General features: G+C 35.0%; 1 protein-coding gene across 4 annotated transcripts in view; it reads left to right on the forward strand.

The window, feature by feature from the left end:
• ARAP2 (ArfGAP with RhoGAP domain, ankyrin repeat and PH domain 2) overlaps window positions 1-12330 on the forward strand; it is a 115387-nt gene extending 103057 nt beyond the window's left edge. For 2 of the 4 annotated variants that reach the window (XM_015862520.2, XM_015862517.2), the window contains 2 exons: window positions 3948-4079; window positions 9872-12330. In XM_015862520.2, coding sequence (XP_015718006.1) covers window positions 3948-4079; window positions 9872-10219 — 480 coding nt within the window. In that variant the 3' untranslated portion in view covers window positions 10220-12330. The remainder of the gene's footprint in view (window positions 1-3947; window positions 4080-9871) is intronic. The other 2 variants (XM_015862521.2, XM_015862518.2) reach the window with 2 other exon arrangements.
• The last annotated feature ends 1808 nt before the right edge of the window (window positions 12331-14138 follow it).

Consider the following 14138-nt stretch of genomic DNA (forward strand, 5'->3'; position numbering starts at 1 on the left):
AGCATTAGATCATTTTTGTCACATTATCCCCTTTCTAAACAAGAAAACTTTAAATGTCAACTGAAGTTGTTACTTCTGGTTAAAACTGTCAAGTGGATTCCATGCTTAGAGAAAATAACATTCATCTACCTTACATTATCACAGTATTTGGAAAACTTTATATTGGAAGGGCCTCAGGCAGCGTGTTTCATTTATGTCAGTAGAATAGCTGAATTTGGATTACAAGTTGATAAAGTGTAAAGAAGATTTTGCAGAACTAAGATATTTGCATTAACTGACCTGATGCAATTAGGAGGGAGATAAATCTCTTAGTGTGCTCCTAGGTTCTCAAGTAGACCAAAACTTAATTAATGTTAGTAATATTGTACTGCTATCAGGAAAAGGAAGAGAAAAAAATAATATTTCTTAATTCCTGAAGTGTAAATAATATAGAGAGTCTAAACAGGAAAGTGAGAATCATAAAATTGTAAAGGCTGTAAAACAACAGTAAGACCATCTACTCCAACCATCAAAACATCACCAACTTGCCTTCTGAACCATGTCCCTCAGTGCCACATCTACCCTCTTCCTGGAAACCTCCAGGGATAGTGACTTCACCACCTCTTTGGGCAGACTGTTCCAGTATCTTACCACTCCTTCTGAGATGTTCTTCCTAATATCCAGCCTGAACTGTGCAGTTTAAGGCCACTACTTCTCATCCTATTTCTAGTTATCTGGGAGAAAAAGCTGGCCTCCACCTCACCACAACCTCCTTTCAAGTAGTTGTAGAGAGCAATGAGATGTCCCCTGAGCACCCTCTTCTCCAGACTGAATCCCAGTTCCCTCAGCGACTCCTCATAAGACTTGTTTCCCAGACCCTTCCCCTGCTTCACTGCCTTTCTTTAGATAAGCAAGTTGTAGGTACCACTGTGAAGTACAAGAGTGCTTTTACTACAGAATTGTTTTTTTTACTACAGAATTTATCCCAGAGATTATTCACCTTGTACTCAAATGGTCAAATACTGAAAGAGTTTGGAGAAGAACAGCTGTTGCTCATAGTGCTATGCCAAGTCAGTCTGAAAAGTATGGCTGAAATGTTCTTCTTTATTCTACAATAGTTTTGTCCAAGACTACTAACATGTATAACATACAGTTGGAAAGAATTAGTTGATATGGGAATAGATGCAATTCTTTACTTCCAGTTCCATTGCTTTTCTTTGAGTGAGGAGAGGCATACTGTTTTACTATAAGGTAAAGCTGGATGGATAAGTCAAAACTATGAATCAATGAATTTATTATGTAGCCTAATTCATTGCTAGTATTTGTGTTATATTTTCCCAGAGTTCTATTTTAAGAAATATTACAGACACAAAAGAGAAACTGAGCTACATCCTTAAAGCCTTACATTCCCTAGGCTTGCTGAAAATTAATGGAGGCAATTTAATTCAGATGCTCACTTAAAGCTTCTTAGCCACTTTTGGAATCACTTCTGTTTTCAAGTCTTAGAAATAAAGAATTTGAGTTGGAAGGGATTGTTAGAGCTCACACAAGTCCAACTCTCCTGAAATGAACATGCTAGATCAGGTTGCTCAGGGCCCTATCCAGCCGGAGCATGACTGTCTCCAAAGATGGGGCAACCACCACCACTCTGGGTGACTGGTTTTAGTGCTTCACTACCCTTATTGTGGTCCATAATAAATTTATTTTGGTTGGCAGCGATCTTTTCTTTCAAATAAAACATAATTGATATTTTATTGGAAGAAAAATGGATGTTCTTAATGTTCACAAGGAAGAGCTCTTACAGCGGAACAGTCTTTTGTATCACTCAGGCCAACACTGTGTGTATACTTGCACTCATGCAAATACTTCTCTGTATTGAGTTCTTGTTGCTGTACTGCATGGGTGTCCAGCCTTTTGGCTTGTCTGAGCTGCAGTGAAGATAAATTGTCTTGGGCTGCATATGTGTAGACGGCTCTGAAAGTAATGCCTCCTATTTATTTCCATGGAAACTACAACAGATATAATAAGTACAGTTAACTGTTTGGTAGATCTAATTCTCAGTTACAAGGTGCTAGCTAACCACTATTAGCTATGCATTTTTGTTTGCTACGAACAGGAGCCTGCATGCTGCACTCATACAAAACTGCACCAGCGGAGGTAACTTGCTGTTGGTGTTGTCACTCTAAAAACACACCACCTACTGTATCACTGTACTCACATTCACTGTTTTGTCTCCATAAAGGTTCAACGAAAGTCAACGAGTGAAATGTTTTCCTTATGGAAGAATTCAGTTACACACTTCATAAGCAATTCCACATCTGTTATCATTCTGTCAGACTGCCCTTCTCTTGCTGTCTGTTGTATGGCAACAAAATGTAATGGAATATTGGTAGAAATATTCAACCTCTACTACCATACCACCACCATCCATCACTGATGTTGTGGCCAAAGAAATAAAATGGGAGGCATTACTTTTGGAGCTGCCTTTCTAAAATTTGTAATACAGCTAACTTATACAAGTAAGAAATCATTTAAATTTTTAGTGTTTCTTATTAAAACATAAAGGAAAACAACAAAGCTATGAAATTAGTGGGATATTTGACCTTATTTTCATGAAACTAATGCATCAGGCTGGTTTGATTTCAGTAGTTTCAATTCTTAGTGAGTTCTCAAGGTAAAAGTCAGATTTCTGGTGTTTTTTTTTTGTTGTTGTTTTTTTTTTTTTCTGTGCTTCACCCTTGGGAACAATTGTTCACACAAATGAACATAATACTAGAGAGTGATGACATGAATAACACGTGATTGTGAGGCAAGGGATATTTTTCTCTGCTAACATTGGGCTTGTAAAAGTCCAATAGAGAGATGTAATCGTTTTTTTCAGTTGAATGTCTGATTGCATATTTGTGTTGACCGGAACATAGTTGCAAATATACTAAAAACGTGTCAATTTTTTAGATAATATCAAAACCTGTTCTCAGATTTCTTTATCACAATAGAAAGTACAGCTGCATATCTTTTTTTACTTCTCACAGGACAGTGTTTAGTCAAAACGCATAAATTTACTTGCCATAACTTCAGCTAACATTGCAGTGTGCCCCGTGTCTTGTTTTCAGCCTAAATAGGTTTCATAGTAGACTGAAGTTTGCTTCATGCTGAGTAACATTTGCACACCTGGGGCCTGGCCAGCCTGCTTGACAGGCGTAGCTGCTGCCGTGATGGATGGGCTGCACTACAAGCTGTACTGAGACACATGTTGGCCATAGGTTGGACATGCCTGCTATATTGCTTGTCTTTTTATTGGGTTTAATTTGAAATATTCAAGTTATGAATTTTTCTTTCTCTCTTTACCCAGTTATGTTTTTCATATGAATAAAGATGTGTACTTTGTGGTTCTCCCCAAAATTGACCTGTTTCAATAGAACAAGGAAAGACCAGAAGCCAAATTTATTCAAGTGTAGGTTATGTTTCTGGGGGGGCATTCAGACTGTTAGACCATTTCTTTCTGGATAAACACATTCTGTTATTGTTGAATAAGCAATATTTTTCTGCTAAGTTATTAATGTAAATTTTTAAACACATTTGCAAATTGGGGTAGTTTTAGGTTGGAAACTTGTATTAGCTCTTCTGAAAACATGTTTTTGTGGAATTTGGAAGTTTTTGAGCAAATACATGTGTTTGTCTTGCATGAGGATGTTTTCTATTACTAGCAGATAATTTTATTATGGAGAGAAGATCAAAATGCTTGAACACTGCATAGAGACATTTTGATTCTGTTTACCCAGTATTGTGCAGCATTCATGAGCTATTAGTGTAATTTTAAACACCATACTCAGTTCCCCCTTCTCCATGAGAAAAATGCAGTGTCATGTGGGGTAGGTAGCTTTTTCCAATATGATTTTACATACAAAAGAATGATGTGTCTTTATGAAATTGCACACCAAAAATAAGGAATTTTTTTTGTTCTTTAGCATGCCAATATATGGCCGCCTGCTGGAAAAGCAAGAAAACAGTCTATAACTAAAAGTCCAAAGATTGGAGGTTTACAACTAATTCCCATTCAACAGGAGAAGAACACTTGTAAAATCAGAGGGAGTACAGAAGTAAGTAGGGTTTAAACTTGGTGTGGAAGTTCTAATGACAATGTTGTATTTCTAAATAGTCCAGTAATAATGACCTCTTTAGATCTGGATAAATGGAAAATGTAGGCGCTCTTACTGTCAAAATCCTTTTTATTCTATGGATTTCTTAGGACAATTTACTGTAAAAACAAAATTACCTTATTGTGACCTTATCTTCTGTCAGCAATTTGGCTATACAATAAACCAATAATGGATTTTGTTTATTTGTTGAGCAAGGTTTACTCATTAGAAGTAAATAAGACTACTGCATGTTATTACAGTTTTATTTCAATAAGGTTATTGGAAACTTTCGAGCATATGTGTTCCATCATACCTTCTCTGCTTTCCACGGTATCTGTTTGGGATTAGATATGCTCAGTGAATGTGATGGGAAAGCTCAGGTGGAACTAACTACAAGATTTTTTTAAGTTGTAATATTTTTAGTCTCAAAGAGAAAGGTCAGGGTTTAATTACAGCTGTTTATGGAGACTGACTTCAGTGTCTCTACAATATATGCACTATTGATATGTCTCAACCTCAATCATCCAAGCTTAAAAATAATTTCTGGCATCCATGTAGAGATACTGGTGCTTCTAGGAGGACTTCTGTGCCTTACTTTCAGCTGAAAAGATGTAGTGCTATTGGAGGCACTGATTGGGGAAAATAGTGGTCTGAAAGCTGAAGAGAATACATGCAGGGAAACTGTTTGGACCTTTGACTATATGCGTGTTATTTCTTGCATATCTTAGAAGATTTTGAAAAAAGATGGTAATTTGGAATATGTTATTGTTCTTTAGAGACAGTGTTTCAGGCAGAAATCATTGGAGTTGACACAGTTCTTTAACAAACCAAAAGCAAGAGCAAAAGCGGTGCTTTCTTAACAAGCACCTCCATTTTTTTGTCTCCTTTTGTTATGTTTACTCCATACCTCTTATGCATGCTTTTAACTCTTGTACTCTTGATTCTGGATGTATGAGGTCTGCTCTAAAAGTAATACTTTCTATTTTATTATGTCCCACAACATCAGAAGCAAATGTTTGTGGTATGACAGTAAAGACTGAACCTTCCCAGCAATATTCCATTATATTTTGTTGCCATGTGACTGATGGCAGCAGAGAGGCAGTGTGACTGTGTCTGACATGGAAATGCTTATGAAGCAAAAGTGTGTCACTAAGGTCCTCTGTGTGAAAGAAATTGCACCTTCTGACACTCATCAGTGCTTGCTGAAAAAAAAAAGTCAACAATGGATGGTGAACACTGAGATTTCAGCAGTGGTGCTAGTGACAGTGAGTCACCTCCACTGCTGCAGATTTGTATGAGTGCATCATTCAGACTGTTGTTCATTGTCTGTGAAAATGCTAATGGTGGTTACTATGTTAAAAAATAGTATCTTGTAGCTGATAATTGTATTGTACTATTTGTCAAATAGTATTATTGTGCTTAGTATCTGTTGTTGTTTCCACAGAAATAAATAGGAGGCATTACATTCGGAGCAACCTATGTCCATTGCAGAACTGTGTAATGTTCTTTGAGACTACTATAGATTCCAGCCTTCTAGGATGGAAGTTTTCTTGGATTTTGAGCTTCAATATTTTAAATCCCTAACACTTTACAATATCAGACTTTTTGTTGGTTGTTTTATTTCTTTTCTTTCTTTTTCTTTTTTTTGTTTTTTTGTTTTTTTGGTGGTGGTACTAATGTGCTTTGTTAGCAAGGACTGCCATGTTCTGTACATGACAACTCAGAAAACTTTCATTTGATCTTGAAAATGCAAATCTCAGTCTTCATTGTTGTGACTAGATCTTGACAAGTTTTATACAGACAGTATTTGTATATTTGAAGAAGGGTAACACCAAGTTAGATCATGAAAAATAAAAATTTAACACTTTTTCTTTTTTTTTACATGGCATGTCAGCATCAGAATGAACAGTAAAAGACTGGTAGAAAATGAGTATTTCATATGAGTAATTATAGAGAAATACAGCACAGCAGTGTAGTTTGTGAACTGATATATATCTATCTGTACGCCACAACTTCATTATTCTCACAGATTTGTAGTGCTTCTCCAATAAAGAAAAATACCCTATTTTAAATTGTTAGAGACTTATGACAAAATAACGCATTTTCTGAAAGGCTCTGGTTTATGAAAAATGGTGGTGTGCTTTACAGAGCAATATGGAAACTTAAAGTAAAAATGTGATCTAATTTGTCATATAGGCAGGAAAAGAGACTAAAAGTTCTCCAGGCAGTTAAAAGAGTCAGCAGTTTGTGCTCTAAAGATGGGTGGGGGAAAAAAAAAAAAAAAAAAAAAAAAAGAATTATCCAAAACCAACAAGATTAAATATACATTCTGGTGCTAAAATTGCAATATGGAGAAAGCATTTTTTTTCCCCCTTGATATTTTTTGAAAGTAATTTTACTGTATGCTAACAACATAAAAATATAATACAGAACATTTCCAAACACTTTTATTACTAAAAATTCTCCTAATAACAATTAGAATCAGAAAATTTCTACCTATCCCCTATGCCATTTGTTGCATATATGGAAAACAGTGCACTTAAAAACAAGTATTTCTCTTATAGAATCATTTAACTGAAATTGAGGCAACAACTGTTATTTAGCATCTGCAGTAAGTTTTGTTTTAAAATTCTTGAAGACTGAGATATGAAAAACTTCCTTTCTGACTTAGAATGTTATACCTGTGTAACATTTTGAAAGAAACAAGATTTCTCAGCGGTAATTTACTTGAATAGAATCGGACTGTATTTGATGATGCTCAGAAAATAGAAAATGTAAATAGGTATACATATCTACATATACATATATACATGTATATAATCATTTACATATTACTTGATTCAGCATTTGAAATATAGAGGTAAAACTTCTTCTAACTGGAAATAGGTTTTTACATTATACATACTCTTCTCCCAATAATTCCTACAGCAGTGTAATTTTTAACATGAGAAAAGTAATTATTAAGAATGGAATGACAGAATTTGACACCATCAATTTAATAATTCTACAGCACATATATTTAGTAATTAAGATTCTTGTACATAGTGTATATATGGTTCTTTAAAAGAACTAAATACTGAATCTACATTAATAATTAATACCTGCCAATATGCATGACTATTTCAGAGAAGGAGGCATATTTTAATTTTGAGTGTTGTATTTGATCCGTTCATACTTACATTATACAAAGCTATTTTGGGAAATAGGTTTATTTTGTTTGTTTATTTCTTGTGTTGTTTTGGGGGTGGAGGGGCAGCAGTTTATGCTATACACAGGACAATAGTAATCTCAGAAATAGTATTCTTCTCAGAAGAAGCAAAATTGTATTATGATATAAAAAGTCTTTAAACAGAAGATTGCTGATCCTGATTTATACTTTACATTTTCATTTATTGAATAACAATAGATGGCTTGGATTGTGTTACTGTTTTCTGAAAGGTAGTGCACAACATCTGCTATTTCACACATTCTGTATTTCAAATATGTGTATACAATCAGATATTAATTCTGTTATTGATTTATTAAATGAAATTGAATGTGTGACTGATTTTAATCATAAAAGTATTTTAAATGGAAAATTATAACTTTCTCAGATATTTCCCAGGACAGAACTTCTTGCAAATGTGTGTCATTGGGATAGTTCCCCAGGCGCCTAGATTTTTTTTCACTGAATATTGATGAACATATTAAATATATTCCTTGCAGGATGGTAGCAGGTGATTCTTAATTGATAGAGGTTGGTACTTATGTTAGTAAAATATTCAGTAGCCGAAGATGTGCCCTATAGCATGCACTTATGGTAACTCATAGCACTATGCTCTCATGTTCATCATTGTTCTGGGATACATATATATTGTTGCATGGCTAGGCCACCAATATTTTGTTATTAGTGGGTGAATTGCATTCTTTAGGAATTCAACTAAAAATACTATCCTTCATAGCACTAAAAATAGTATGGAAAAACCCACGCTTTTACCGGCTTTATTAGAAACTCTTTTATATCATCCAAGTATTTTTTTAGTTTACTACTTAATAGTTGCTAGCTCTGATGCACAGATATATACTTCATTGTACAGCTTACATCTCTATAACAAAAGCATTTAATATTTACTATTTTCCTTCTTACACTTCACCTAATTTGCACAAACATGACTTTAAAACGAATAAAGTAAATGGTAGAGGAATTTATTGTAGACAGATCATTCAATTTGTGGAAAAGACAGCTGTAGAGGAAACAGATCTTGGAATTTGTTTTCTTTCATGTATGGTATCTTTGGCTACTAAAATACACTCAAGGCTGAGAGGGACTGTTTTCTTTGTCTTTGTTGTATAGCAGTCATTCTGGTTGGCTGGATTTTTTTCAAGTTGTTCACGTTTCATACATGAGCAAACTATCTGATGGAATCTTGGTACTTTTATATATGTTAAAGTAGCTGCGAAAAAATATTCAGTTCTAGAGGGGAGCTAGTTTAGATACAAATATGTGAGTATCTGAGTTAAGATCAGGAATGCACTTTAGAAGCAAATCTTGCTGTGTTGTTGTTCCCATTTACTGTTTTTTTGCTTTGAATTGCTTCAGACTTTCCTCTGAAGAATGGCTTTAAATTGAAAGAAGGTAAATGTAAGTTAGATGTTAGTAAGAAATTCTTTACTCAGAGAGTAGTGAGACACTGCAATGGGTTGTCCAGAAAAGTTTTGGATGCCCCATGCCTTGAGGTATTCAAGGCCAAGTTAGCTGGGGCCCTTGGTAGGCTGATTCATTGGGTGGCAGTCTTACTCTTAGCAGGGGGTTGGAACTGGGTCATCTTTAAGGTCCTTTCCAACCCAATCCATTCTATGATTTTATTACTCTACTACTCTATGAATTGTAGAGTGACTATGGAGTCTGTGAAATTCGACTTTTTTCCACCAAATTGGAGCGGACATCCTGCAAGAGCATATTTAATGCAAAAAAGTAGACTACCAGACCACACTAAAGCTCACAAAGCTTTGAAATAGTGTTAACATCAGGTTCAGAGCACTCTTACTATACATGTGTGTTTTTAAATGCCCACCATATTTGCAGATTTAGCCATGGCATGTAATTTCCCTCTCATCTCTGGCAACTTAATAACTTGAATACAACCCACCAACATAAAACAGCTATATTGCCATCAGCTTGTTCTTTGAGTTACCTATATGTTACTTAAAATTGCTAGTCAAAATAAAATTTAAAAAAAAAAAAAGCTTAGTAATTTGCCAAGTACTACTGAACAGTTGCTCCAAATGTTTGTGTTTGTATGTTTATGTATTGTAAATGCTTATGCAAAGCAGTATTTTGTGCATTCACTTATTTCAGGCATTAAGTTATTAAAATTGTGACATTTTCAGTAAGGGTTCTGAGAAAATTTTAAGAGTATATGGATCTGCTGAAAAAAATCTGCTGTGGTAGAGTGTAAAATCTAATAGTAAATATGTGAAAATACACAAAAATAAATGTCTTCATTTCATGATCATGTGCGTTTTATTGGAAGATTGATGTAATTTTTAGAAGTATCACTAGTTAGGAAATATGATCACCAAAAAATGCTTATAAGATAATAGTAGAAATTGTGGAAATTTAGAATTATTAACTATGCTATCTCAGATCTTTAGTAAAATTGATTCTTCTTTAAAATGTTATGTGAAATCAAAGAGCAAAAAATTGCAATATAAATATTCTTGTTTACATTATTAATGTGAATGATCTTATTTATCTTTATTTGTTCACTCAGGATATACAACTGAGAGTGGGGAAACTAAAACTTGATGAGCATAATGAAATTGACTTAGTGGAAGAAAGAAAAAACTTGAAAGAAAAAGCATCCATTGTGGCACAGTGTTTGGAGCGCAAGGAGGAGAAAGTGCGAAATCATGCCAAAACACATCGGAGTTTTATCTGTGCTGAGGACATGAGTGTGGGAGCAGCTGACCAGTGCCAAAGATCACATAAACCACCGAAAAAAAACAAGAACAAAACAAACAAAACTACATTGGAATTAGATAACAAACTGCCATCAAATGTGATTCAGGAGCTAAATACAGTGCTACAGAAAAACAGAACGCTTCATGATGCATCATGATCCAGCTGATGTCCTAAGTTTGAAGTTTAAAATATGTATTTTCTGGGCAAAATTATGTGGCTTTTTTGGAGTGTATACTTTGTACAGTGCAGAGAAAATCTGTTTATATGTTACTGCTGATTCTGTGAGTATGCCATGGTATAATTTAAGATGGATCTGAGATAACTGATTTTGCAAAAATTCTGAAATTTGGAAGTTTTGCTATGTGATAGAGTGGCACCTGGGTTTTGTTTGCTATCTTCTTGTTATTGTTCTTGCAGATTTTGATAGATGCAAGAAATTTAAGCACTATCAAAAGCTCTTGCTCTGTTTATACTCTGTACCATCCTGTAACTACTGGAGAGAGATTTTTGGGATGAAGAAAAGATGTTTGTTAAAATTCATGCTGTTAACCTACCATATTTTATGTGTTTAACACTATAAAAATGATTAACATCTGCTTAAAAGTGTGATTTTTTTTTTGTATCTTTTTTTTCTTTCTTTCTTTTTTTTTCTTTTTAATTTAAGAATGCAGTAAGTATCTTATTCTATAAATTTGTCGTCGGCGACATAAAATTAATTGAAATGGAGAGGGGTACAATAGATAAGAAAATGCATTAGTTCCATGACTTTGCATCTCTAAACTGTGTCTATCTGGTGTACATCTGACTATGATATTTTTGAAAATGATTTATTTTCTTACTGCATTTCATCCCATATAGAATCAATTTATCCTTTCTTCTCTTTCTGGTAGTTAGGTGCCATAACATTTCTCACATCAGTTACTTCTATTCTTGATTGCATTGAGGAACTTCATTGGAAAAATAACTTGTTTGAAGAAATTAGACAACTTATTCAATGTATCTGGTAAATCTGTTAGTGAATGCAGCAGAAGTGAGATTAAAATCAAATGTTTTACACTGCTGTTTATTTATTCTTCTGGCACATAGCACTGAGAAAGCAAGTTTTGTCATTCTGACTTTGCACTTACCACATCTAACCAGTTGTTAAATCTGAAACGAGTTTGTACATTTTAATTTTCCCAGTGCACTATTGACTGTTTTGCTACTTTTAATTTGTAATTGAGCCTCTTCTAATCACTGAGGCTCTGGCTCAAGAAAATATATAAGCCAGAACTTAGATTGTATTGACTAAAGCCTGTGCCTAATGTTAATAAGCACATTCCTAAATGCCAGTCTGAATCAGGGTGTGCTGCTGCTGGGGGGAAGTTACTTTGCTTTCTGTCTGAAGCAGGACCCAAATGTTCGGTTTACAGTTGTATTTTTATTTGCAAATATTTTTCAGTATTGAGTTATGGTTTCTATATTGTTTATCTTTTTATTGGGTCCTTACAAATGACATTCACCTCACTGCTGAAAGCCTCATGCATCATTTAAGCCCTACACTAATGGAATAAATGGAGCAATAGAAGGATTTTGTGCACTGGAGTGAAGAAGTCTGTAAAGAAAATGTTTTGTTTATTTTTATTGGATCTGAGGACTACAGAAACATTTGTTCTACTTCAAAAGCAGACCTCAGATAAAGTATCTGTAGGGCTCCTGTTCAAGGGCCCTAAAAATCAAGAAGAAAAGATGTTTACTAAAATATATTTAACTGTTTACTTTCAATTACAGCTATACTATCTTTAAAGTTGTTGAATGCTCAGTAGAAATGCTGTTTCAGTAGCTACTATAAGTATCTCATTTTGTATGTGTATATGTACATACATTCCCACTGTATATGTATATTTTTGCATAGAGTTAGGTGCATATCTGTAGAGGCATACTGAATGTTGACAGAGCTAACCTAAGGAATGTTTCTTTGGGAAAGCAGATATTAAATTTGCAGTGGATTATTTCAAATAGCAAACAAAGTTTTGCACAAGTACCTGACATATCATTCTTGCACTACGCATTTCAGACTGATTTAAGACCTGCAAGAATAAATGTTTTGTTGCAATACCTTGATAGCTGCTGATGCTTTATTGTTCTTCTGACATGTTGTGGAATGATAGTGTAATTTTCAGAGAATAACTGTTAATTATTTGAATAAATACTGTTTCTTTAAAATAAATGATGGATTTATTTAAAAATAAAAATAAAATAAAAATAAAAATAAAAATTCTGTAACCATTTAATAGCCAAGTGAGTGCTTACTTTCAGATCTGCAAAATGAGGTTTAATGAGGCACTGACTTTGTTCATTCTGTAACAGTGGGAAGGCTAGAATTAGTCTCCGTAAATCTCAGGTTCATCATTACTTTGGTACTGTAAGTCGAAAGCTGATAGGTTGTGTTTTTAGTTTGAAAATCACCTACTATTTTTTTTTGGTATTCTTTTGTTTGTTTTTGAGACAGCTGTTTTAAAGGAGATCCCTTTAACGTGGGGTCAAATTGACTAGCTGAGATTTAAAGATAAATTTGTGTACATCCCACTTCTTTATTTAAGGGGGAGGGTTAGGCTGTATTTTTTATGTTTTGTTTTATTTCTTTATTGTCAAGAGCTCTGGTCAGCTGTTTCTGAAGAGTGTTGCAGTGTTTCCATGGGCTTCTGTCTCCCCTACAACAGCAGCCCTGGCGTCCCTTCCACTAGTGCATATACTGTTTTGGCTGCCCAGCAGGTATAGATTCTTCAGAGAATAAAATTTATTGGTGTTTTACCTCACTTCTGGGACTCCTCTTTCCCCTGATAAAGTGCTTGGCACAGTTCGTATTCCTGAGTGCTGCCATGTTACCACCAGCCCCACATACCAAATTCCAGACTAAGGAACTGGGGGGAAAAAAACTTCTCTATTCAGTTGCGGATGATGGTGGTGTCAACTGGAATCTTGAGGTAAGGATTACACACATTGCTGGCTGAGATATTTCCTTGTGAGCCTTCTCTGTCATGTCACCTTTCTGATTTTTATTTCCTGTTTCCTATGCAAGCTGTTTTAGTGTAAGAGAATCAGTTAAACTGTTGCTGACATCTGAATAAGAACTTTGAGTCCCAATGGAAATGGAATTAAAAAAACTGAAGTACTGATGGTGAGCATAGCACACTCTTAAAATTACATCTGATTTAAGCTACTTAAGGCAAATCTGTGGTTTCTATAACTTACATTGAAAAACCTGAACAGTTTGTACAGTATGTGCATCCAAGGGAGAAACAGGTCACCTTAATAGATGGGTGGATGAAATGTATTCCAAGTTGAAAAACAGTATACTGATTTATAAAACTAAGTCTGCTGCAAAAGATTAAATAAGGAGAAACAGAATGCTTAAAGATGATTCGTTCAGCATTCCTTATGAACCACTAGAAATACTCTCTGTATTGCCAAAAAACCTTTGCCATATTCAGTGTTTCTTGAATCTAGATTGTTCTCTAACAATTGAAGGGGCGGAAGGGGGATGGGAGGGGGCAGAGGGAGGGCAGAGAGGAAGCTTTGCATCATGGATCATGCGATTTTCACATGTTGTATTTCTTTACTCACAATTCTACTGCACAGGGGTTTCAACTACAGCTCAGTTAAGAAAAACAGTCCTGCTGTTTTAGTCCTTACAGTTCCTATGGTGTAGCAAAAATGCTAAGTCAGGGCTTCAAGCAGTGACTGAGCACCTGGTGGGAAGGCAGGGCCAACCCAGGGAAGCTCAGGTGCATGCAGTACACCTGAGTGACTGGAAGGGGTGGAGCCAGGATCCACCTCTTCCCAGACCTCATTTAAGGGTTGTCAGTGGAGGCAAGGGTATCTGGGGATTCCTGTCTACGTGAGGCCTTCCAAAGGTAAGCAATTTTTTTTTTTTTTTTTTCTTTGTTTTTGCATCTCTGGCTGATGTGTTTGGACTTGTCCTCATTTATTGCAGCTGCAGACATTGATATCCCACTGTTATCACTTTATTTTCTATCACGTTACATCATTAAGCACAGCTAAGCATACAATTACTGTGTTTGAAATTTCTTGGA

Source organism: Coturnix japonica, chromosome 4 (genome assembly GCF_001577835.2).
Source record: "Coturnix japonica isolate 7356 chromosome 4, Coturnix japonica 2.1, whole genome shotgun sequence".
NCBI lineage: Eukaryota > Metazoa > Chordata > Aves > Galliformes > Phasianidae > Coturnix > Coturnix japonica.